At 38.2% G+C, this 25,001-nt stretch overlaps 1 protein-coding gene across 2 annotated transcripts; it reads left to right on the top strand.

Moving 5' to 3' along the window:
- The first annotated feature begins 2,200 nt into the window (after nucleotides 1-2,200).
- On the top strand, nucleotides 2,201-18,701 carry EEF1E1 (eukaryotic translation elongation factor 1 epsilon 1). 2 transcript variants are annotated; one of them, XM_080339847.1, is made up of 4 exons: nucleotides 2,201-2,354; nucleotides 4,064-4,264; nucleotides 11,274-11,369; nucleotides 18,043-18,701. In XM_080339847.1, exons 1-4 carry the CDS (start codon nucleotides 2,253-2,255, stop codon nucleotides 18,181-18,183), a joined length of 540 nt encoding a protein of 179 aa, XP_080195973.1. In that variant the 5' UTR covers nucleotides 2,201-2,252; the 3' UTR covers nucleotides 18,184-18,701. The 2 variants fall into 2 exon arrangements, with proteins under 2 accessions (XP_080195973.1, XP_080195974.1); XM_080339848.1 differs by lacking the exon at nucleotides 18,043-18,701 and adding an exon at nucleotides 11,664-11,794.
- The last annotated feature ends 6,300 nt before the right edge of the window (nucleotides 18,702-25,001 follow it).

The following is a 25,001-nucleotide window of genomic DNA, read 5'->3' as shown; positions in this document are numbered from 1 at the left end:
TCTCCACCTAATTTATGAGGTCTCCCCTTCCAAGAACTTTAAAAATTTGAGGTGGGAGGAAAGACAAAAAAAAAAAAAAGCTTTATCTTTTCATGTGACTGGAAACTTAACCTTCTTTTTATTGTTACTGATAGATGGAAACTTAACCTTCTTTTTATTGTTACTGATAGATATTTCAATTCATTGATACTAATATGTCACACTGATATGTCTCACCTTCTAGGTTCCAAAGCACACACACACACAAAAAAAGAATACATAAAATAACACTTAAATGTAGGTATGTATTTACTGATAGATGGTTCATTATTGAAAGTGAAATTTTTCAATACTGAAAAAATCAACTAGCTTTTTAAAAAAGTGGCAAAATATTTCTATCAGTTCACCCACTGAAAAAGAGGGCCTGAAAAATAGTGCTTTCTGTACAATTTTAAGTCATTCATTGATATCACACTGGAAAACAGCTGGAACACTAGCATTTCAAAATATTGCTGCAGGAAGGCAGCAGAAAAACTAAAAAAACTTCACAAAGAGCGATGGCATTTTCATAGCAGAGTATTTTTTTAAATTAAGTGCTTTGCAGGTATTAATAGAAAAGATCAGACAAACTCCTGCAAAGGCTTAAAAATCCACTCGCGATTTCAGAATTGCTCCTCATTCAGAGGAAGGCTCTGTGGCCACTTTGAGACTTTCTGCAACAGAAGGTACAAATCTAAATGTCACCTTGTATCAAGATAAAAGGTTTCACTGAATAACCAGGACATTTGTCAGCATCATCTTATTTAAGATGATTAATGAAGTGATAGCCCTGAGTCTGCAATCATCCGTTGTACGACAAGATTAGCTTGTTGTTTCTAGTAAAAATTCTAGTTTGGTATTTAATAGTGTTCTATCAAAAATTGCACTTTGATATTTTGCACGAATAGACGTGGCAATCTAAAATTGTTTTTATTTCTAACATTTATGAGCAGATGTAGAGGTATTACATCAACAGCAGAGTATCTTCAATTACAAAGGTGATTAACTCATGTCTCGAACCAAGCCCAAATACGTTAATGTGTAGTTAGATGAGGTTATTTTATGGCCAGCTCAGATTTTGTGGTTTTTTATCTGTTGACATCACTACTGACATTAACCATGGTTCATGAACATGCTTTGCTTTACTTCTATCTGTTCTCTTCCTTTGATGCCCTTGATCGGTGTGTATAATGGTTCGGGTTCTGCATTATCATACTTCCTTCATTTCACAAAATCTCCAGTAGCGAAACTTGCTCTGAAACTTCACCTTCTCAATTTGGCTATGCTTGGACAAGTTCCAAATTTATGGGTTGGAAGAAGGCAGGACTGGTAAACAGATGGATAAACAAGTGTAATGTCGTTAGCCTCGGTTCCTGAGAAGCCTGAGCGGAGAGACGCGTACTGTGTAGTAAACACACCGGGCGGTGTTCAATCCCAGACGCATCATAAGACAGCAGTTGCAATTGGGTTGAGCGACAACACCGAATCAAGAAGCCGGCAGCGAGGGGCCGGGCTGCCCAGGACACCCACGGCAGGGAACCCCCGGCTGGGGGTCGCCCCGCTGCGTCCCCAGTACCCAAGACACCCGCAGGGCCGGGCAGCAGCGCTGGCAACCGAGGACGGCGTGGGGCGTGGATCGGGGGAGCCACCGGCTTTCCTCCTTTTATTCGCCTCCGCCAGAGACACAGCGACAAACCCATCAACAGATCGCGCCCCTTCCCGGGCGGAAAACGGCCGCTATTTCCGTTGGGAGGGAGGCTGCTGACTCCATCCCGGTTATGAGCGCGCTGCTTAGCCCCGCCGCCGATGGCCTGGCCGTGGGGCGGCGAGGAGGCCGTCGGCGTCGATATTCCCCCCTACTTGGGCCGGGCTGGGCCTCCGCACCCCGAACAGCCGACAGACCTCCTCCCCCCGCCTGCGGCCGCGGCCCCTCCCTTCTGAGGACACGCCCCGGGGGCGTGGCTTAGTCACGCGTGCTGCGCTGTGTCCGCGGCTGCGCATGCGCCATTGCTCACCGCATCTCCTCCCCCGCCTCCGCGGGGTTCAAAGCAAAAGCCGGCCGAGCGTAGGAGTTGGCTGAGCCGAGCTCCTGATTGGCTGGCTGGCTCCTTCAGGCCAATCGCAGCGGCGGTTCCTTCGGCGGTGTGGTCGTTTCGTCTTTCCAATGAGGCTGGCGGTTGTTGCCAGGTGGCGGCTGTCTCCGCCCTTCCTTTCCAGGCGGGCTTGTCCTGAAGATGGCGGCCGCCGCGCGGCCGGGCGTGGAGGAGCTGGCGCTGCTGGAGAAGCTGCTGGGGCTGCCGAGGGGGAACAAGTACGGCGTCCAGGGGGAGCGGAAGGTGAAGGGAGCGAGGAGGGGCCGGCAGCGGCCAGCGGCGCGCGAGCCCCTATTAACCCCCCTTTCCCAACGGCTTCTCACCTCGCCACCTCCCTCCCGCCTCCACGGTTCCCCGCACCCCCCGGTGTTACGGTGGCCGGGTTCACCCTTTCCCCGGGACGGGCGGGCCTTGTGTCGGCCTCAGCTGCGCGTTCCAGCACCGTCGCTCTTCTCCTTGAGCGGTTCTCCTTGAGGGGTTTCACTTCCTCGGCCTCTTCCTTCACCGTCCCCCTTTAGTTGTGGCTGTAGGGCCTCGCTGTCTACTCGCAGGTTCTGGAAGCCTCTTCATTCTGCCTGTGGAAAGGTTGTCGTGTGTCGTTGGAGGGATGTGTGCTTAAAATATATACTTGTCTGCACGCTATCAGGATTTTCCTGGTGCCAGTGTAGTTATATCTATGCAGGTGTGATTAAATTATGTTTAAATTCTTTAAAAATACGCTTGAAATACGTTATAAAGTATATTGTTGCCATCAGAAATGTATCTGTTGTGAAGAACTGGTGCTCTTAAATGCTTCACTTTTTTTAAAGTACATGTCTTGGTATTTTTAAGTTCTTATGGTGGCATTTAATCCTATGGTTTAAGAGGTACCTGAGGCGTGAAAAATGTAATGTGGGGCTGAGAATGTTGTAAATGTGTGAGGGCTTTTATGTGGTGATTCTCTCAGAGAAGGACACCAGAGAAAATAAGCTACTTGATTGACTTAAGGTTTTTATATGTTTTTTTTTCTTGATTTTATTTACTGTTTATGATTGAAGTCCTGAATAGCAACATATACATTCATTGACTGCAAAAACTTCCTTAATTATTTAACAACCCAATTGCTATTTTAATGCTATTACTGTAAAGCATAAGTCTTGAAAATCAAGTAACTACGTCTCTATGCAGTTAAACTGCATGTTCAGTTGTCAAAGACTCTTGGTACAACTACAAAATGAATATTATGCTTTGAACTTGAATCTTACGCTAATTAAATCTGAACATAGGCTCCTCTGTGTGGTCAGACACTTAAAAAAAGTATTCCATTTTAATGACTTCCTCTTCTATCATTTGATGCTATAAATGACTGAATGAGCTCTAGTATGTTGCAGTGACTTTCAATTCGTTGACTTCATTTCTGACTCTTAGGGGCTCAGTTTACTTTCCCACAGTTTAACATGCAGTAATATCACTAACAAAGGCCTGTTAAAAAAACTGAAGTGTGTTGTGTTGTCCTGTCCTGAAACTAGTGAACTACTAACTTGTATTTGGCAATAGAACAGTAAGTATGAATAAGCATTTCAGTAAGTCTGACTGCTGCAGTCTACTCAGAGAGAAATTGGATGCTACTGATTTTACAATCTGAAGTCAGAGTCTTGAATTTGAAAATGAGTTAAAAGTTAGTGAATAAGATTTCTGCCAGTGTTAGAATGAGTAGTACTATTTCTTGCTGTTAATTGCAGAATTTGCATAATTGGAGTTAAAGGTGTCTTGGTTTGTCTGTGCATGTGTTAAATAAGTTTCTTCTGTAAAAACTGAAAATAAACCACACCAAGGAGTAAAAAGAGAATGTGTGCTTTTTCTGATATATTGCTTTTAAGATCATTTTGAGAGGCTATAATAAAACAGTAGCTGTTCTTAGAGACTGTTTTTTGAATGAGTTGTTTAGTATTGCACTTCTGTTTCTTCTCTAGGTTCCTGTTCTTCAGACAAACAATGGTCCTGGTCTGACAGGATTAATGACCATTGCTGCCCACCTAGTTAAACAGGCTAAGAAGGACCAACTGCTTGGAAGTACTGCAGAAGAGAAAGCTGTCGTTCAGCAGTGGTTGGAATATAGAGTGACTCAAGTAGATGGAGGCTCTAGTAAAGAAGATACTACAACAATTCTGAAGGTAAGGAGTACTTGATTGCCACTGAATTTTGGAGTGACTAGAGCTTGAAGAAGATTACAGTGCTGATGTGTGTATGAACAGCCAGTTAATAAAACTGAGCAAACACTGAAGACTTGACAGTATCCTTAAGTACTGGCTTTTATTCTGCTTGCTGCTTTTCACTTTTATTGACAAAAATACCCGACAACCTGAAACAGGAGGGAAAACAGCTTAAACTCCAGAAATACAAGCAGCAGAGCTCTTATAGGGTTTTGTACCTCTAATGCTGTAAACCAACCAGGGTGTTCCAGATAGTTTAGAAATTGTTCAGGTGCCTTGTCTCCTATTAGCCACTTACCTAGTATCTTCATAAAAATCTCAGTTATATGCAAGTCGCGTTGTATTTCAGGATAACACTGCTCTGATGGTTTTAAGAGTTCTTCTTATTGATTTGGTAGTTATGGAATAAAGACGTACATGATGTTGTGGTAATTGGTATTGATACCAAAAGGAGTTACTGGACAGAATTGTGCGAGAAAAGTGAAATAATAAAGGAACCTCTGCAAAACTGTCCATCATATCCAGCTACTTGGTATGGAGGCTTTGGTCTCCTGTATTGAACCTTTCTTGTAGTCTGAAGCTTACTTCCTCTAAAACAGGTGGAAGCAGAAAAGAGAATCTCAAGGGTCACCCAGTTATTTGAGCAGCCAGATGGCAAGGAGTAGATAAAAAAAAAAATTATTCTATTTTTCTTCTAACTCCTTGTGACTGGCAATTAGTATTTTTGCAGTCTTGCGGGAACAGAGCTTGAAGAAAAATTTGCTTTACACCATTAAATATTAAGGGCTCTGTTTACTAAGTGTGGATGATACAGCACTGAAATTCAATCAAATTTTAAAGTGTTTACTTTGCATAGTTTTAAAAGTATGGTTTAGATGGAAAGTGCACAATGCTCAGTGCTACTGGTGAGTCTGGGTTTAAAAATAGCTTTGTATGCTGCAAGGTATTAGGAAGGTTGACTTTACTTGAGGCTTGCAGAGTCTTACTTTATACTCCTGACTGTTGTTAGGTGTGATGACTCTGAGTCAACTAGAACTATTACAGAAATGAAAGATAAACTGAAGCAGCACTCAGGAGTTAACACATTTGTTTACTTAAAATCAAGGAAAATATTGCATCTTAAAATGGTGCAAAGCAAAACCTTGTTGGTAATCCGTTATCCTTTTCAAACTGGCAGCCTCCTTTATTGTGAGGGCTTGGAATATCATGCCTGCTTTTTACAAGGATCAGCTTGGTGAAAGCCCTAAAAGAACCATTTCTGTTACAGCCCAGATAATCTGAATTATGGTTATCTCATTGTAACTATGGAATCTCTTCCATTGGTTAAAGCATGAGTTTGTTTATATTGCCTTTTTTTTTTTTTTTTTTTGTAACCTCTCTGGTCTTATTTTCTCCATGCAAATGCTATCAAAATCATTATAGTCAAGGTTACGCTAGAGATATTGCATGAAAACTGTCTACCCTTCGGAATTTTCAGAACTTGATTGAAGGAGGCATTGACTAATTAGGATTTAACTTCAGGTTTAGCTGTACTTTGAACAGGTGGTATGACTAGGTGTCTCTCAGAGGTCCTTTTTGTCTAATTAATTGAAAAATAAACCTTTATGACAAATACTGTGTAAAGAATTTCAGAGATTTTACAAATGAACTTGTGATGCTTTTTGTTTTCTCCCAAACTGTGGGACGACCATATGAGAATAAGTAACTTTTATTTACCTTTCTTACCCTTCTATCATATAAAAACCAAAAGCAAGTTTTCTGTCATGTTATAATAAAATCCATCCATTCTGGATGGCTTAAGTGATGACACTCGTGTGTGTTGACAGAACAGATATTTGCAGAACTGCATTTGAGTATTAAAACTAGACAGAGAGATGATGGTTTCATGCTGAAGCTAATATCTCTTTTCAGTTTTAGCTTTATCAACACTGGCAGTGTAGGAAAGACAGTATACTGAAATATGAATACATAGGTAAGTCAAGTTTTTTCAAACAAAATTTTCTTACTGAAAAGCAGGCAGTATCACTTGAGGGAAAATCTCTGCCTTTAGATCTGTTCTAATAGATATTGCCACTTTAAAATTTTTCTGCGGATTTTTTTTTTCTTAGCAGATGTTGAACGGCCAGACTTTTTTTTTTTGACACAGGGCAGCTCTGGAATTGTTCCAGCACTAATAATTTCATAGTATAGCAATTAAGATTTTTTTTTTTAATTTGTTCTCTTGCCACCACGATTAATCAGAAGAAGATGCAGCCTACCATTAAAGTGTACTGTGCCAAAAGGGAGTATGGGTGGAAGAAAAAGGAAAACTAAAATAGGGAGGCAAGTCTGAGATAGTAAGTTTTACAACGTGTCTGGAATACACAATGGCAGTCTTGGGACAGTTGCAGCCTAGAGCCACAATATATAATAAGCTGCGCCAAAAACAGTTCAGTCACTTCTGCTACAAACTTTAGACTGCCTCTGTTTAACCCTTAACTGAGGTGATGTGGTTCTGAAAAACATCAGTGAATAATTGGTTTAATGTTTGTTAATTTGAACAGTAAGGGGTTTCCATTAGCCTTAGGAAAATAAGTTCTTAAATTGTTCTGGCTGACATGTTGACTAAAGCTGTTACTTGACATTAACACATTCATGAAGTAGTCAGAAGACCATCTCCACCATGCTGTTTATATTCATTCAGACCAAATGCCTTACTCTTCAGAACTGGTCAATGAAAGTGGTCTTTGAGTTTTGTGTAACTTTGATTTGAGTTCCTGTACAGGACAAAATTTGTCCTAATTTCTTGTGCTCTCTGACTGTAAGTGTGAAATCCTATTAGAAATCTGTATATAAAAGCTTCAATTATTATTTAATGTGCTTGCTTGAAAATCACTGTTTCCAAAATACGTAAGCAGCTTAATCCATGCTCTGTCTGTCCTGTTAATTCACAGTTCTTATACACTGTTCATTGACAGACTTCTAAATGGGATGCCTGTCCACTTTGGCAAGCTTGTCCAGCAAGCATTTTTAAATTTTGACTTTCTGTATTGACTACTCTCCCTTCTCTGTTAGCACCTGGGTATTTTTGTGCACTTACAGGTGTAGAAGATTGAATTGTTATTATTTGAGCAACATTGGTTGATTGTTTTTCTTATGTCTTTTACAGCAAATTGAGTATGTTGAATATAATATTTTCCAGGCCAGGTTTAGCTCATAGTTTGCCAGTTAAACAGAAGAGTCTTGCATTAGAATTAAAAATATAGCTATGCCTCAGCAGTGAAATTGTGCTTTGCTTGGATGTGGCTGCAGAAGCCTTTTCTTGGGTTCTGCATTTGTCAGAGGTTTGCCTGGGGCATTTGAGAGTGCTCAGCTCTTTGTCTTTGCATGGTGTGATACAAAGGCATTTAGGGCATAAATGACCTCGAGAATATTACTGACTGAAGGGATGTGCTTCTGTGTATAAGAGAAGCACATATACCAGAGTGTTATTGTGGACAAAATATCAAAAAAAAAAAAATTAGAGTATGATTAGATCCATTGTAAGCTATTTAGTCGGTGCAAGAAGCAACTGTTACTTGCCCGAGCTGCTGTCTCAACTTGCTGCGACTGGAAGGGGTTCAGTCACCTTAATGGATGAATTGGATTACAGGCCATTAGGTTGCATACTATGGAGATAGTAAGGAATATTGTGGGGTAGCCAGAAGTGTGCTGTGGATGGGATGTGTTGAGCTGTCATTCTAGATATGGACTGCAAATTGGATATTTTTCCATAGAACAAGCAAATCAGTTAGGCTAAAAATAATGCTAACATCTTTCTGTTGCTTTTTCACCCCACATAGCCAAAAATGGAATTTGAATTGCTGCAATTGTTCAGTGCGTATTAGTGCATCAAACTGCAGTTATGCCTTAAATACCAGTCTGAAATTTGAGAAGGGTTTCCTGAGGGATTGCAACAATAAGTTCATATAGTTACAAACAACTTGCAAGACTGTTTCAGTCATGTGATGCTGGGATTATGTATATGTAATCAGTTTAAGTAGTGGCATTCAGTACATGAAGACAATTATACAAATGACAGCTAACAGACCTCAATTTCCTGAACATAAGAGAAATTCAAATACAGGTTTGTATTCATATTTTCATTAATCTCTCCAGTACAGGAATACTATTTCAGTCTAATAGCATGGTCACTTAAAAAAGCCTGATCTTCAGGAATTTTAACACAGTTGGCTATTAGCCAATAATGTAATAATTTACGGGAAGCATAACCCATGAGGCAAGAATACCTAGATGTGCCTAGTGCACACAAAAAAAAAAATTGTACCATGGTGTTTCTGAATTAGCTTGTCTTACAGAATGAAATTGGAATAGCAGTATATTTTATGAAAGGAAAGGACATGTTTAAAACCAGAATTATAAACTGACACGAAGTTGTCCAAGACTAACCATTTTTGTCAAATTCCACTTGCTCAATTAACTGAATCCATAAATTTTGAGGAACCAGAATAAATGATTGTTCACAGTGTAATGGCTTACCTTGCCTTTACAGTTTTAGAATTTTTTTGTTGATAAATATTTTTACTATACCTGTACAGTGCATTCAAAGAACAAACTTATTCTTTGTATGATATTAACCCATCCTGATAAAGTGGGTGAACAATATTTCTATATGGAAAGTAGGCTAACTCTTGAAGATCTGTAAAACTAAGAGTTAATATGCCATAACTACTTTGATGCAGAAATCCAAATTTTTTAGCAGGGAAATAGTGTTGATTGTACCTTCAGCGATAGTGAACTTTTTACTTTACAAAATCCTGATTCCATAGCCAAGGCTAAGAAGAAAGAGGAGATGATATAATTTCAGTGGCATTACTTCTCATTATAATGCATGTTGAATTTCTGGTTAATCAAAATGAAAAATGGTGCTCAGAGAATGTGTCAGAATAGATGAGTTTATGATTTTTTTTTCTAGTAAACAGATCTCTAGTTTTTTGGGTTTTTTTCTTCTTGCAAGCTTTTTCTTTGTAACGTTGCATTTGTCTCTGTGTTGTGTGTGTGAAATTCCACAGAACTGTAGTTACATGTTTAAAGTAATTTGAGAACTAACATGAACAAAGTAGTAAGCCAGTTTAAAGAAAAGAAGCTACAGAGCCAGGGGCAGATGACCTTACAGAATTTTAACTATGTGAGGGTTAATATTTTTCCCTGATTTGCTCTAATAAAAGAAATCCAAGCAGACGTGAGGATGTTTAAATATTACAGAAGTACAGGCATCCTGTCATAAAGAGGTTATCAAAGAAATAGTAAGGTGGCATAATGGAGTCAAACTTGTCAAATTCAAATGTGAGGTCAGGTGTCATAAAGTCTCAGCATTTTAGTTTTGTGGTTTGGTTTTATTTATTTATGCCCACACTGTAGGGGATCTCCATATCAGTAAAATTACGGAACCACAAAACCTGCAATATGCTTAAGGTTAAATGTAACTTTAAGTTGTTTACTAATTATTAACCCCCTTGCCCTAGACTTCTTATTTTTAAATAAAAGGTTATCTTAAAATGGAACGTGCTGTAATTGAGACTAAAAAAATATTTCAAGGACATTTTGAAAAGTGTTAGCTATGCTTAAGCTGCTTACTACTGTTTCTGGGCTGGGGGAAGGGAGTGGTTTAAGGAGATCTCTGAGGAAAAAGGAGTGCATTTAATATAAGCTTTTCCAACCAACAGAGGAATACCATCAGGGAGAGTTTCCAAATGTAAGGAAAAGCTGGGAAACTGTCTTCCTACATTTCTGAAAAGAATATCGTAAAACTAAAGCTTCTTTGTGCTGGGATAGTTAAAGTACATAATTTTGTTTACCATTACATTTCTTTCTTTAGAGAGAAGTAGGGGACAGACTGGTGCATAAATTGGATAAGGAGTAGGTAAAGTGTGGAGAAAAAGGAGGACAAGAAAAGAGGTAGAGCTGATGTGTCATGGCTGTGTTCTCTAATGCATTTGAGCAACAATGAGTCTGTCAGCCTCCTGTTTTCTGGCAGAGAATAACTGCATACAAAAAGCCATGAAAGAAGGTCTTTCTGTAATACAGATTTGAAATATTTATTCACTGAACCTGAATGGAGGCCTTCTACTACCCACCCTTATAGCCTTGTTAATAGATTATTTTAAAATGCTGAAGCAGTGCTCTCTTCACATGGACTTAGATAGCAAACGGAATTGACAGTATCAGTCATTAAGAATCGCTGGCAGTTATTTCAACATTAATAAAAGCAGATGTTAGATGATACCAGCTGATGGGTATCAGGTTTCTGGCATAGAGCTTGAAACATCTTATTTATCTCCCACCCCTTTGTGTTCCCCTGGTCCTTATATATTTGCAGTTCCAGCACTTTGCTGACCACCTGCATGGCGTGAGCCCTGGAGGACAGGAGAAGCTGCTGCTGGAAGAGCAATATGCTCTCCTTTGATCATAGGACTGCATTTTCCATGTATCAGAAGTTAAACTTGTAACAGCAGTGCTTCTGAGTCATATGCACTAATAAAAAATACACAGGTCTTGCATTTTTTAATTCCAGTAATTTGAAGCCAAGAAAAGACAGATTTTAACGTGTTTCTGTGGAGCCAGCTTAATATGTAAAATAAATCAGCATTTTTATTTACAAAAATTTGAGTGGATCTAAGGGGGGCATTATGAAAAATTATGTGCCAGCAGCAAGCTGGCTAGCACTTTGTTTAGAGACCAACATTTAAATTTTGTTAAATTCTCGCTGTCAAAGAATGATAATATTTTAGTTTATTATCTTGACACTTCTTAGAGTTTGTTTTTTTGTTTTTTGTTTTTTTTTGCCTCTGTGGAGCTAGGATACACTAAAACTGGTGTTTACTTTAAATGCATGGTATCCAGAGGAAGTTTGCTGTTATTTTTAACTACTACTTCTATTTTGTCTTACAATGTCAATACTACAGCAGCAGAATGACTCTTTCTTTTTCAGAATCTTAACATACACCTGGAAGATAAAGTCTACCTTGCAGGAAACACTTTTACCTTAGCAGACATTTTGATGTATTATGGATTGCATCATATCATGGTAAGTATTATTTGCATTTTTTTATATGTGCTACTGTCATAATTGTTGTTTGTCTAAAGGGCAGTTGATTGTTGTAGAAGTTGACCTGCTAAATTGATCAGTGACAACAACAGAATAAAAATTGAGAGATTTCTTGTAAGAACTTCAAATATAGCTTGTTTTTAAGTTGTTCATTTTTTACTTTTTAAATATTTAGCTATAGATTTGTCGAAAGAAATATATCTGTAGTGTCCAGAATGCTTTAGTTTACTATGTGTAAAGTAACAAGGAGGATACTTATCCCTGTGTTTCTAGGTACGTGGACTCTATCTGTTCAAGTCTGAAACATGACCTTAACAGAACTACGTGGGGAAATAGATAAATGAAACAGAAAGAATGTGTCCCAACTGGAAGTACTAACCTTGTTAGTATTAGAGAAATGCTGCTGGTGCTCTGCAAGATGGATGTAAATTAAGTTCCTGAAGGGTGAAGGCATATAAAAGTATCAGCCATAACAAAATGTCATTTGTTTTTCAAGACTTAATGATAAGACTTGATAACATACAGAGTATGAAAATAACATGGGGAGTTGGTTCTTAGGAGGCAGGGAGTTGAGGAAGTTGGTACCAAGTGGAGAAGATGCCAAGATTCTTCCCAGTCAGCTCAGGGTTTACTGCAGAGTGCATCTAAATCATTGCATCTCAGTTCTGAGCCTCAAGTGGTTATTTAAAGATGAAGCAATAGAAGTTATTTGTATTTTGGTGGCTGGAATGGGATTGTAAATGAGCAGTCCTTCTCTGGAGTAGGTACTATTAAACAAACCAAAGGACTTCTACAAAAAAATCTGCTAAATTCTTGGGAGATGATACAGTGGGTCAGTTTTACATTAGAAAATCGGGGAGGAGTGGGATATACAGAAAAAGATGCCTCTGACAAATGCACGTACATGTGAGAATTGGTGAATTCAATCAACTGGGTGAATGGTTACTTTACACACTTAAAAGCAGGGATCTGGGAGAAGTGTGCAAGAACTTCAAAATAGAGGCTGAGGAGGGGAAGATACTACAAAAAAATGAGGAAGAACTTTATATAAAATCTTGACTGTCCAGGAGTAAAAGTTCAAATGAGAAAGTGTCAAGCAGAGGAGAGAGGGAACGGAAGCTTTATTTCAGAATGTTTTTGAAAACATGTTAGAGTAAGTCACTTAGAATTAATTCTGTTAAGTCATATTTGCCTTGTAAACTATCTTAAGTAGTAGGATAGATGTGTTGACTAGAGTGTCAGAATGGCTTACCTTTCACATATGATATGTAGGCATAGAAAAAACATGTAAGTACTTTCTAAAAATATGATTGTATATGTTGTTAGAGAGTACAAGTTCAAATGAGACTTTTTAAAAAATCTTAGGCAGGGGAAAAATGAAGCGTATTTTAAATTTAGAGTTTGCTCTAGAGTAGGCCACCTAATCAAGAAGAAAAGATACGAGTTATTGCTTTGGGAAATAGAACAGATGGTAAAAACAAATGACTTGGTGCTCCTGGGTGCCTGCAACTATCCAGACACTACTTGGGACAAGTTTATAGTATAACATCTGTTTCTGAAACATTTGATTTTTATGGAGGATAACTTTCTGAATTGGAAGGGTATAAAGGGCAAATAATGGGGCAACTATCCTAAACAAAGAAGAAAATCTAGAAACTATTAGCTAGGAATTGTATTTTGAAGGTTTCAGAATTGATTATTGTTAGTATTTAAGTACAGAGGTAACATGTTGACCTGTAGAATCCTGTGATTTTTATTATTTTCCCTGTGATAAGAGAATATATCCAGAGCTGCTTTTCTGCCCTAAGCTTTAAGAGGTGAGGGGACAGGGAAAGCTGCTGTATCTCATAATGTGATACAGTCCATGGTTACAGTTGCTTGTATCCAGTGCTGTTTCAGCTAAGCCTCATGCAAAATATCAAAAAATGTTTCCTATAATCCTTCAAGGTGTGAGGGGAAAAATGGGGGCATGGGGACCAGACCCACAGTTCTTGCTGTCTGTCAGGCTGTCTAGAAAATTGATCTGAAAGTGTTACTGATAATGACCTTTTGGATTATTCTCTCTGCTTTTGACAAATCAATAACTACATGCTAACACAGACATCAGGCATAAAATACTGTCAATATTAGTGGTGTGCCATGATTGGACTGAATGAGGCAAATATTACTAAAACTTTAAAAACATTCTGATTCACATTTCATTGGAAATATTTTTAAGACCACCTGATCCTGTTGCTCCCTTTTTCAGCTGGGCTTTCACTTCCCTTTCTTAGCATTTCTGAATATAAATTGTACATCTCTGTATTCCTCATTCCCACCTTCATTTTGCCCTTCCCATTATCTGGGGGGATTGTGGAACCTGATTCTTCACTGCCCAGGTTCATCCAGTTGAACTTACTGAACAGCAGCAACTCTTAATTTTGCAGTTGTATGCCTGCCTTTCATTCTTCCTCTCCTATATAATTACCTAAATTGACACAACAGTACTATGTGTCTAAAATCCATATTGTGGGAAAAGAATTAGTATTTCAGTGAGTGAGAATCAGATTCACAGGTAGCGTTTCAGGCTTCTTGCAGACTGAATCTATTAATTAGAAATATATGCTTGTAATAATGAGGCAGGAACTAAATAGTATACATTGTGCTTCATTGTAATATAGGTCACAAGCACCCAAAAAGTGTAATGCTTGATACTAGCTGCCTAAAGGAGCTTTTCAGTGTGACTTACATTGTCATGTGTAGTTTATATAATATAAATATTGTTGTCTTTAGACACTTTCATTACTTAAATATATATGTGGATAAATATGATGAACAGTGAAGTTCTACTAGGGTAAAACATGGATTGCAGAGAAAGCGTGAATTTGGGAGCATTGCTTGAGGATAGTGAAGGCAATCAGTAAGCATTAAATTCCCCCTGTGGTAATTAACTTGGTGGTTTTTATTATTATTTAAAATAAAGAGTTCCCATATGTTTTTATTCTGCTGTTTGAAAATCCTTAAGAGAAATAATCAATACAAAGGTTGATCTTTTTTATGCTTTGAAAATTTTGTCAAAACCAAAGAAGTAGTCTCAAATTTTTATGTCTGACTTGGAAATTTCTTTAATAAGGGCTGGAAAATAACTTATGGGTAAAATTTGTATCTGCCAATGGAGGAAGCCTCAGTCAAAATTTTGGGGTCAAATCAACTACAAATCAAAGTTCTCCTCGGGTCAGTAGTTTATTTCCCAGTTATTTTTTTCCATGATGAACATTTCCTGTAATAAACAGATTGCCATGAACTTTTGTTGATATTCACTGATAAGCTCTGTATCTTAGTGCTGGGAAAACAGGCTTTCCTTCTATGCTACACATAGTGCTTAAACAGAATTTTAAAAAAACCCAAACCAACAAAGAACAGTTTTACTTCAAATAAAAGATTTCCAGTATGTTTCTTTAACATCAGTAAATTAGTCAAAACTACATCAAAGTACACTATTTTAAGAAATACACAGTTTGACTGTTTGTGTTTTGTCTTTCCCTCCTATCTAAAGGCTAAATTTGAGAGAGAGAGTAGTGATAAGAACTGCAGATGCAGGCAGGTACTTTTAGATTTCCCATGCACAGGTGGGTTGTGGGAATGGGAATTTATGCCTGCATCCCCAATGCTTCTGAAAGCAGATATAATTAAAGTTTGTGTATTTATAGCCTTTCTAGAAGCTCTTCTAGCTGCATTGTATGATGACCACCTTGGTTACCCTTTGAGTTTTGTGGTTGAAGAATAAGACTTTTTTTCCATTACATGAAAAAAAGCCTATCAAATTGAGTGTCTGCTTCTTTGCTATTAAAATAATTGCTTTAATAGCAAATAATTATTTTAACAGCAGAACAGCAGCCTTTCTTAACTTGGGGGAATTATCTAATTTAATGAGGAAGAACAGAAAATACCCATCTAACAAAATGTGGGAAAAAAAAAAAGCCATGGAAGTGATCTCTAAACAATTAACCTAAGAGTTATGTTCAGAGTAAAAAGTAGAGCATGCCACAGAGTGCTTTTTAATATATTTCACTGATGGAGTACATTATGTAAATAAGTAAAAATATCTTGCTTGTTGTGCCTGGAGTACAAAAAGGGTTTTGTTATTAGAGTAGCTGTCTGTTTTGCCCTTCAGATGTTTTTTCACTATGCTAACAGAATGGAGGAGGACCAGTTTTCTAGACTTCATTTTTAATTTACATCAGAGAAATGTGAAGATTGAGAATTATCAGTATAAAATTACGGGGAGAAAATATCTGCTCCAAAATTGGCTGTGAAAATGCTGAACTAAACTTCCAAGTGCTTACCTATTAAAGACTGATAAAGAGTATTGTAATTATAACTTTAATGTACAGCACTCATGGAACTTAAAATTATGGTATTTTTAGTACATACTCATATTTAAATACTTTCAGTAATTTTAGATGTCTTTAGGATATACGTGTTGCTCTTTTCGTGTTCTGAGCTGCTTTGTAAATGGTTCTACGGATTCATACCAAACAGCAGCTTCCAGCTGCCGCTGCTTACAACAAACTGCAGGTGATCAAAATTATCTTCCCCTAAATGGTACTGCATGGGCTTTTTTTGTCCTGAGAGTGCTGTATGTGCAGAAGCTGAGGCAGTTTGTGAAGCATTCAGGTGTTGCATTTTGATAGCTTCCACTTCTTGTTTGTAATGCCTTTAAAAATTCTGGAGTTTTTCCCCTTATCAGTGAGTTCCGTAGGAAGAAGAGCTACTTGGTTTAGGAGCAGGTGCGAGATCCCTGCTTTTCAGTTGTTGGTGCAATTACTATGCTCTAAGTTACTGTTAGAGCTCTAATGTTATGTGGCATTGGTTTAGAATTCCTTCCTGCAACTTCTTGAAATTCTTCCTCAGTATTTTTCCAGTGGTTCATCTTCTAGTATATATCCTTTATCTTCTTTTTACCTCTACATGTTTAAAGCTTTCCAATTCTAAGCCAAGTGCTGGGCTGTGAGAGAGAACAGTAAGGAGAAGCGGCAAATGTTACAGCCAGCTCTTGAAATCGAAAGGGCTGGCATGTTATGAGGTAAAATTCATCATGAGACTTAGTTTTGAACACCAGCTTTTCACTCCTACAGCTGAGTAAATGAGTATGTGATATAAAGTCTATTGGAACATATTTGTTTCTAGCTGTCCTGTACCCAAGATCAAATTTGCAGTGAACCTCCATTACCCATGAATCTGGTCTGTGTAGAACAAGATGTAAGGAATATGCCATCTGGCTAGCTTTTCAGGAGGGGGTTAACCTTCATTGGCTTTAGAAGTCTAACATGAAAAATATGAGGCATGTCTAGTGATTTGTCTCTTAAAACTATCCTCTACAGGTGTGCCCTTTTTTTGTTGACTCCAGGCGTTGTCAAGATGACTAAGTTAAGCCTGATGGCTAGCTTAGCTAACTGAAAATGAAGTGAGGTGAATCTTGCACTGATTGATTTAAGCATTGGTGAGATAAGATAGGGTAGTTCATGTGAAGATGACATTCTGTTCTGGTTGCAGTTTGTGTAGTCTGTTTTGAGGCTTACCTCACTTACCGTTCAGTTTTAGTAGGTTAATGTGAGGAAGCTGGTTATTGTCTAAACTGATAAGCGAACTTCATTCCAGAGGAATGAGGAGACCTGGAACTGCTCATTAAGGAATGGTAATACAGGTGATGCAGCATGGGAATAGTTCTTCTACAGCTGTCTCAAAAGACTCCAAAGTAATGAGAGACTTTGTAGTGAAGCTTTGAGGATGTTGCTGACTTGAATGTAGATGACTTAGAAAGGTATAGTTAAGATGGATAATTGTAGATGACTTCAGCCATGCCAGTCCTCAGACAAAAGTAAAGGTAGGCTTGAAGCCCTTCATTAATCTTGGCCACGATTCCTGTGGCAAGAAGCTGTTGCATTTAGATCTGGGTTAAAACAAGCGTGTGCTGTTGACTTCAGAACTCTGGTGAAAAACAGGACCTCAAACTGTAGGAGCGATGGTATTTAAAATACACTTATGAAATATGGACAGGTTTTCAGTTTGTTTTACTGTAGTAACTTGAGTCATGCCATTGCTATCTTAATGTGAGCCAGTATGTCTGAACAGTTCAGTGTGAAGCTGTGCTGTTTCTTAGTAACTATTGTATAACTATTGCTCAAAATGGGGAACAACCTAAGTTTTCTATCCAGTCTGAAATTGCCTGAAAAAACTTATTCTTGTACTTACAATACACCTTGAAATACAAAGTTGTCACTTTGCTTGTGAGGCAAGACTGCCTGCTGGATTAATGTGAAAGACTTGCTCATGTTGTGCAACTCTTACCTGTTCCCCCCAATACTGCATGCAAACCCCATGAATATATAGATGCATTAAAATCAAGCAAGCTAAGGCCCTTTTTGCCCCTCTCTATTGTACAAATGTATGTTCCACCCTCCAGGTCTTTTCATTGGAGTAAATTAAAAGTAAATATGTATTTTGGGCTGTGAATTTTAGTATGTGAAATTAAGATAGAATACTGCCAGACTGTAACAACTTCATGTGAGTGGAAATCAGCTGTAAAACTATACACTTTTATTTTATGTTACCAAATGTTATTATTGCAGTGCCTTGTATTATTGGTGCCTTGTATTTCTTCCCCGTGCAGGTGGACCTCACAGTGCAAGAAAAGGAGAAATACCTGAATGTGTCGCGTTGGTTCAACCACATTCAGCATTATCCAGGTGTGCGACAACATCTGTCTAATGTCATCTTTATCAAGAACAGATTATATACTAATGATCATTAAAGAAAATCTTAATGTCATGTTGGAAGGGTGTTTCAGAGTTTAGAAGTTATGCTGTCCAAAACCACTAACTTCCAAATACTAGTTTGTAACCTTCTGTATGTGAACCAAAACTGTTGATGCCTCAGTTAATACAATTGCATTGAATCATTATTGTTCTTTCAAGAAATTGAACTGGTTAATGAATTGTATCATGCATCTGCTTAAAAGCAACAATGGTAAAAAGATGGAAATAGAGTTTTAATTCACTATTTTTTAAAAATGAAAAGTTATTTCAAGTAAACATTCAAATGTAATTACATGGTCTTTGTAGAAAGGAATTCCTTTCCTTCAGTTATTCACTCCTTTTGCTATTTATTGAATTTTTACATGTGTCCTGCTCTATTTTCATTTTTTGCCATGGATGTTTACACTAGTTTTGTAAAAGTAAAGAGCTATATTGTGTGCCAAGGATGTGAAAAAGGGAACATGCAAATGTTACAAAATATTTATGTGACCGAATAAATTATTTAAAAACTGTAGTCTTAGTTTGGCTGTGAAACTCTTTAGTTTTTCTTCAGTAAGCAAAATGAAGATTGTAAAAGGTTAGTTCACTTGCTGTTTCATTTTGTGGTGTCTGGATTTTTTTTAGATTCTAGCAGCCTTTTCTTTCAAGTTGGGTAACAAACCCAGGGTTTTTCAAGTTTTTTGCATGTCTCACATGTGCAAATGCAATTTTCAAGAACCTGGCAAACAAACCCCAAACAAAAAAAGCAAAATCAACCAAGCCCCCCTTCCACAGCTTTAAGATAATAATGAGCTAGTCTGTCAAGTTTACTTTAAATGTTTTAAAGTTTGTTTTAAAAACAAAGACACTGTTGTTGAATCGGACATTTGGACATGTCATTTCACTGTACAATGGGGTCCCTCCATTTTTTTAACAAATTTAAAAGTGTTAACGTAATGCCCTAAGGATGCATCTAAATAGATAATTACCTTCTGCACAACTCAGTTAACATTTCTAAAACACTAAAATATCGAAATATTTTTGTATTTCTTTCAATGGATAAACTTCTGTGTTAGTTTCTACAAGTCTTGAACAACCAAGGTCTCATATATACATTCTTTTGTGTTAACTCGGGTGCTACTTCAGAAGCCTCCCACCCAGTAAGGTAGATATAAAGACATCTTGAATAGCTGTTTGAGTGTCTTGAATGTTACAAGGCCTTTGGAAAAAGGTAGGTAGATAATGAGATGAGGTAATTAAAATATATCCTAACATGTGAAAGAACAGAAGAAAATTGCATGAGTAAGCTGAGCTTAGACATTTCTAGGCTCTCAAGTAGGTGTTTTCTGTATATATGGAACTTCTTTAGAGGGTTTACAGGCACACAGTGTTACATTTAGGAATGTCTCATATTGTTAAAAATGAAAATATTCTCATTTGGTTTGAAAAAGTTGTCATTTCCCAGGGGACTTAATTCTCATCCTGTACCATTTTTCATGTTAGTTAATCTTGTTCTTTGCTATTTAGAAGCAGCCCTTATGTACTTAATTATGAAGATCTCACTGAAACTTTGAGATCTGTGCAAGAACTGTGGAGTGAGCTTTAGTGCAAATGTATATTAGAAGCTTCATACTCCAAACTTTTCAAATTTGACTACTGCAGGGCTTCAGGTTTTTACTGTCGATTCTCAGTTTCCAATTTCAAGTCCAAATTTCTTTAAATGTTTGTTCCCTAGTAATATGTATGTGAGTTTGCTTTATCCCCACTTACGACTGGGAGCAAATGATAATGAGACTTAGATACTTAGACACAAATACCTGCTCTTCCACTGAATTCTACTTTAATGAGCCATTTTCTGTTCCTGAAGGGGAGTGTGAGTAGGAATTATCATGCATTTGGTCAGGGTTTGGGGAAGTTTCATGTTCATCTTAAAGATTGTTTGATTATATATCCTATTACAAAACTGAAGTAATTCTCATTTGGAAAGTGTATGTGCAAGCCTTCATCCATAGCAGCTTACGTTACAGCTGAGAACACTAAAATAGAACCGGGACTAAAACGTTTAGCTAACAGGTGAAATGTTTAGAAGTGGATTAGCAAAATTTAACTCTATGTTGCCTACAAGTCATTTGGTCATTGTCCGATGCTAACTTGACTAATTCAATTATTTCTCCCCTGCATGGGGAAGCAGAAAGGGGTAGAGGATAAAAGCAAAAGGACTTTGCTTTTAGGAAGTTGACCAGGAAAAGCAGATGATGCTGATTTTTCTTCCCTCTCCCCCTTTGTCTAATGCCTTTTGATCATCAAGGACAACTACTTCTGTAAACAAACTTATGCAAAATCATAAAAAAATAGCTTGGCCTATCTGAGACTGTGTCGGGTACACTTTTTAAGATGATGCTTCCAATTATTCACAGATGAGGTATGTGCATGAGCTCTGAAATTAACATTGATGGCCTGTATAGAGAGTGTGCATGGGTAAATGTTCTGCTGTTTTTAAAGCTACTACTGCTTGTCTTTCTGTAATATTTTATTTCACTCGAACGTTACTAAAAGTGACTTTCCTCCCTTGCAACCTCCTTTCTTAAAATTTTGTTTGCTGAAGGGCACAGTAAATACTGTGGTGTTGTTTTACTTTTGTTGCTTTGCAGTTTGATGATGATGGCGACCACGGTGATGTGTGGAATTTATTTTCACAGCATTTCATGAAGAGTGACACTCATGTGTTAATGTATCTCATCATTGCAGTATTATTATTTTGCATAATTGTTCTATCTAATTTATTCAAGGGGCCTGACATGTTATGGTCTTTTAAGTATATGCCTCTAGGACTTGAGGTTGTTGCCATATGGTGAGATAGTGCCGCATGACAACCTTTCAGCAACTGAAGAATTCAACAGTGAAACAAATACGATAATCGTAAGTGTTCAGTGAAATCTTAACACTTACCACTTTGACTTGTCTTTTTCCCTGTGATGACGAGATGACCGCTGCTTGCAGGCAATCCAGGTGGAAACAGATGTTCAAGTATTGCATCAGGCAGGTTAGAAATGTCTTGATGATTTTTAGTCATCTTTGTACATGTAACTTCACTTTCAAGTGAGGTGTCAGAGTTCACTTTGTCTCTAGGGCCAGTTCTTGCACTGACACCTAAAACTGGGCAACAATGATTTATAGGCAAATCCACGTTTAATATGGGATTAGAGAAGAGTGAATAGGAGTGAGAAATTTGCGATGATCTATGTTACACCATACAAAAAAATAGTTCTAGTTTAGACCCAGATAGTAAGAAAATCTGGCTATTCAGATGGAACTGAAGTGTAGGCTTTTCAGCAGCTAAACTGTAAGGAGTGGTTTTTTTTATGATAGCTTAAATGCATAACATACTTTTTGTCAAGTTCCTTTTATGTCATCAGTGATTTACCTACTAGGTTGGCATCCAAGTTTTGACAGAAACACAGTTAGGAGATACCACTTCTGGTTAGCAGTTGTGAAACAGTCCCATCAAGCAATTCCTTACTACCATCTGAATCTTTGGAAGAACATAGGCATGGAAACGGGGAACTTATTTTTTAAGGTAAATCTTAAACTTCCCAGTAGGTGTTATAGTTCACTGAAGCGTCTTGATAAGGTAATTCTTCAGCTTCTCTTTCTTTCTCTCTTACACACACATTTCTTATAGCTGAGGGAAGAGTGATCTAGACTCTTCAGTATGGGTGTGGATCCTGGGTTATTAGCAGGAGGTTGAGACCAAGGTTTAAGATGGACATGAGCACTTTGCAGTTCAAGGCACCCACATATATTAACTATTTTATATGAAAATGTGGCCTAGAAGGGTTAACACTGTTTTGTCCATGATATAAAATACACCCAGGTTACATTACAGATGAGAGCTCTAAAACTTGCACGTCTTTATTTTCCTCTTGGTGAAAAAGGAATAGATGGTTCGGAACGTTGCTCCTTAGTGCTGTGGATTTGAAAGAGACAAAGACAAGGTACTTAAAAAGGGATTAGCTGAGAGAAATTAAAATAAAGGAATTCATAACACCTTTGAAATCATTATCAAGAAATACTCTTTTTTTCAGAGGTCTGGTTCATATTCTTTCTGATCTGCTACCATCTTCTGTTTGCATCTTTGCAGGTGATTTATGGTTTATCTGCTGTATGAATGCTGAAGTTGGAAATGGAGACATTATCTTGATTTTATAATTGTATGTGTATAGAGAGACTCATGTAATTTTTTTTACCTTTTTGGCTTTTTGGTAGGAAGAGGGATCTGTAAGCCTATTTGATTTTTTTTTTTTTTTTTTTCTTTTGGATTTCTATTTTATCACTTCTAATCTCCGGTCTGTTTCACGGTCTTTAACTTCAAAGTGTAATTGCAATGATGAAGCTGCTTAATGGATTCATACGTTTAATATTTTCCTCCTAAGAGCAATATTTCTTCTTTGCATCTATAATTGGATCGCGCTGCTGCTGTCCCTAATGGAAACGCCAGGTTTCGTATTCACCATACACCTTAGCGCATGCTTACTCACTTGGTAATCTTAATTTTTGTTCTGGATTTATCGAAACTGAGTTGTATTTCACACATTTTTTTGTGCTTGGATGTTATTGCAAAAGATGTGTGAGGGGAGATGCCATCGTGTGCCTCTGCTGCGCCGAGCTGTTGGATTCAGGCTGGGTCTTTGTATCCTGCCGCTGCACATCTTGAGTATTATAGTACTTCAGAGCCCAGCTCCAGGGTGACATATCAAGATATCACAGATTTGGAGGGAAGGGGAATCGATTTTGTAGCAAGGATCACTTGTTGCTGCTCTGTGCACGTTCCTGCAGGCATGGCCTTTATTTTTGGTTCTGGTGGTGAATACAGCCTCTGCAGAACACCGCGCGTCCCGTCTCTCGCTCGGCAGGCAGGCATGGTGAGTAATTTTTCATTGTTACTGCATCTGAAGGATTCCCCTTTCCCCTCCCACATTACCTTGGCTCCTTTAGGAAGATTTTCATCTATTAAACTTTCCCTTCTCCGTTGGAAGAACTAAACCTTTTTCAGTGTTTCCAGGCTGGTGATCTAATTTGACAGCTCGTCGTTGATGTCTATTCCACTTCAAAGAGGCAGGTAGCCCGGGGCTAGCCAGCTGCATTGTGGATTCTGCAGATTTGGCTTGCTGCTCCTGCTGGGTGTCATCTGTCTTCTTAGTCTTGGCGCTGGATAATTTTTGTCCTCCCTGGCATCATCTGCCTGAGCAGTTTCTGCCTGGCAGGCCTGTCCGTCCAGCTCGAGCATCAAATACAGCGGCCGCACAGCTAATCTGACAAGGCACCTCCTCCAAACAGCCCAGCCTGGGGCCCACTTTGGCCGGCATCGCAGCCTGCAAACTTCCAGCCATCACGATGGCGGCCTCAGTCTCCCATCTCGGATGCAGCCCATGGAATTATTCTGCTGGCGCAAAGCCTGTCCATCCTCCCCCCTCCTCGCCCTCTTAAGGGTCCATCGCTCCGATTCCTTCTGTCCGGGCAGACGTCTGCCTCAACAGGTTTGGGTTTCCCTGCCTGTTGCCGGCATTTGACTCGGACCCCGCCACTGGGAGGAAACAATCCTTTAGTGGATTATCGTCGCCAGACAGCCCGTGGGGGAAATGACAGGACTCGGCACGGTCAGCCTGAGATTTTTGCAATTTGGAGTGTGGCTGACGCTAATGGGGAGTGGCAGGGTGATCCCTCAAAGAGAAAGCGGGTTCCATTGCACGGCAAAAGTGACAGAGGTTGTTTAGCCCAGCTTCCAAAAAAATACATGATGACTACATATGTTGATTTTCATGCTCCAAGCCATAGCTGTTTCCATGTTTTTGTGATTTGATCACTACTTCCTACAAACTGACAGGTTAGGGGCTCCGCAAGTATTGTCTTTTTATAGCCATCACCTCTTTAAGTCTTCCTTAATTTTTCTAAATATGTTTTGAGAATAAACTTGACAGGGCAGTGAGTGTAAGCTGGGGAGAACAAAAAACTGCATAAATGCAGCAAATAAAGCATATTCCTTTAAAAAAAAAAACAAAGCAAACAGTACTGAAACAAAGAGGAGAAATGGTTTCAGGACAGAAATCCTAGAAACCAATGCACTTATCTGCCACAGGATTTGCCCTTGTTGCAGTCCCGTAATTCTGAACCTGACATTACTCGTGATGTAAAAAATCTTTCCTAGAAACGCAGTAGTTATAAACCCCCTTCGCCACAGGATTTCCTCCTTAGCAAATAAAAAGATAGCTGGAGTACAGGGCTTAGAGGGGGAAATAACTTCTCTGAGAGAGAGACTAGCAAAGGATGGCAGCTACACTGGAAGGGAATAAAATTAACATTTGAACAATTCTATCCCTCATTACTAGTGATCCTTAGGCCAGCTGGAATGTCCTCCAAATATTACTAATATATGAGCACTAATGCCATTTATTAGTGATTGTCAGGTGCGTACGTACTTTAGATCGAAGTGGAAAAATATAAATACTAATCTATAGATTGCAAAAGATGGTTACTTTGGGGGACAAAAAGATATGTGAAAGGGAACAGTATTTTTTTTCTGTGTTAATTATTGTCTATTTAACTTAGTATTTGCGAACTATGTAACAGTGAAGGAATGAAAAACTATTTTGGGTTATGTTTATAATTAATTTAATAATGTTTGCTGAAGCATTCAACACTTGCCAATGTAAAATTCATTTATTATTTATTCAGATTGTAACCATATTTTGACTGATTTGGGAGAAAGCATTTCAGCAAAACTAGTTCACTCATTCTCAAGGCTGAGTTTAGAAGTATTGTCAAAAAACATTATAGT

The sequence above is a fragment of the Nesoenas mayeri genome, assembly GCF_963082525.1.
Source record: "Nesoenas mayeri genome assembly, chromosome: 2".
Classification (NCBI taxonomy): Eukaryota; Metazoa; Chordata; class Aves; order Columbiformes; family Columbidae; genus Nesoenas; species Nesoenas mayeri.
This window is presented reverse-complemented; position numbering and strand designations above follow the sequence as displayed.

Excerpts from the sequence above, each read along its gene's own strand:
- EEF1E1 (XM_080339847.1), top strand. The coding sequence starts at position 2,253 with ATGGCGGCCGCCGCGCGGCCGGGCGTGGAGGAGCTGGCGCTGCTGGAG. Across the intron at positions 4,265-11,273 it reads ATACTACAACAATTCTGAAG|AATCTTAACATACACCTGGA; the intron begins GTAAGGAGTACT and ends TTTCTTTTTCAG. Across the intron at positions 11,370-18,042 it reads ATGGATTGCATCATATCATG|GTGGACCTCACAGTGCAAGA; the intron begins GTAAGTATTATT and ends TTCCCCGTGCAG.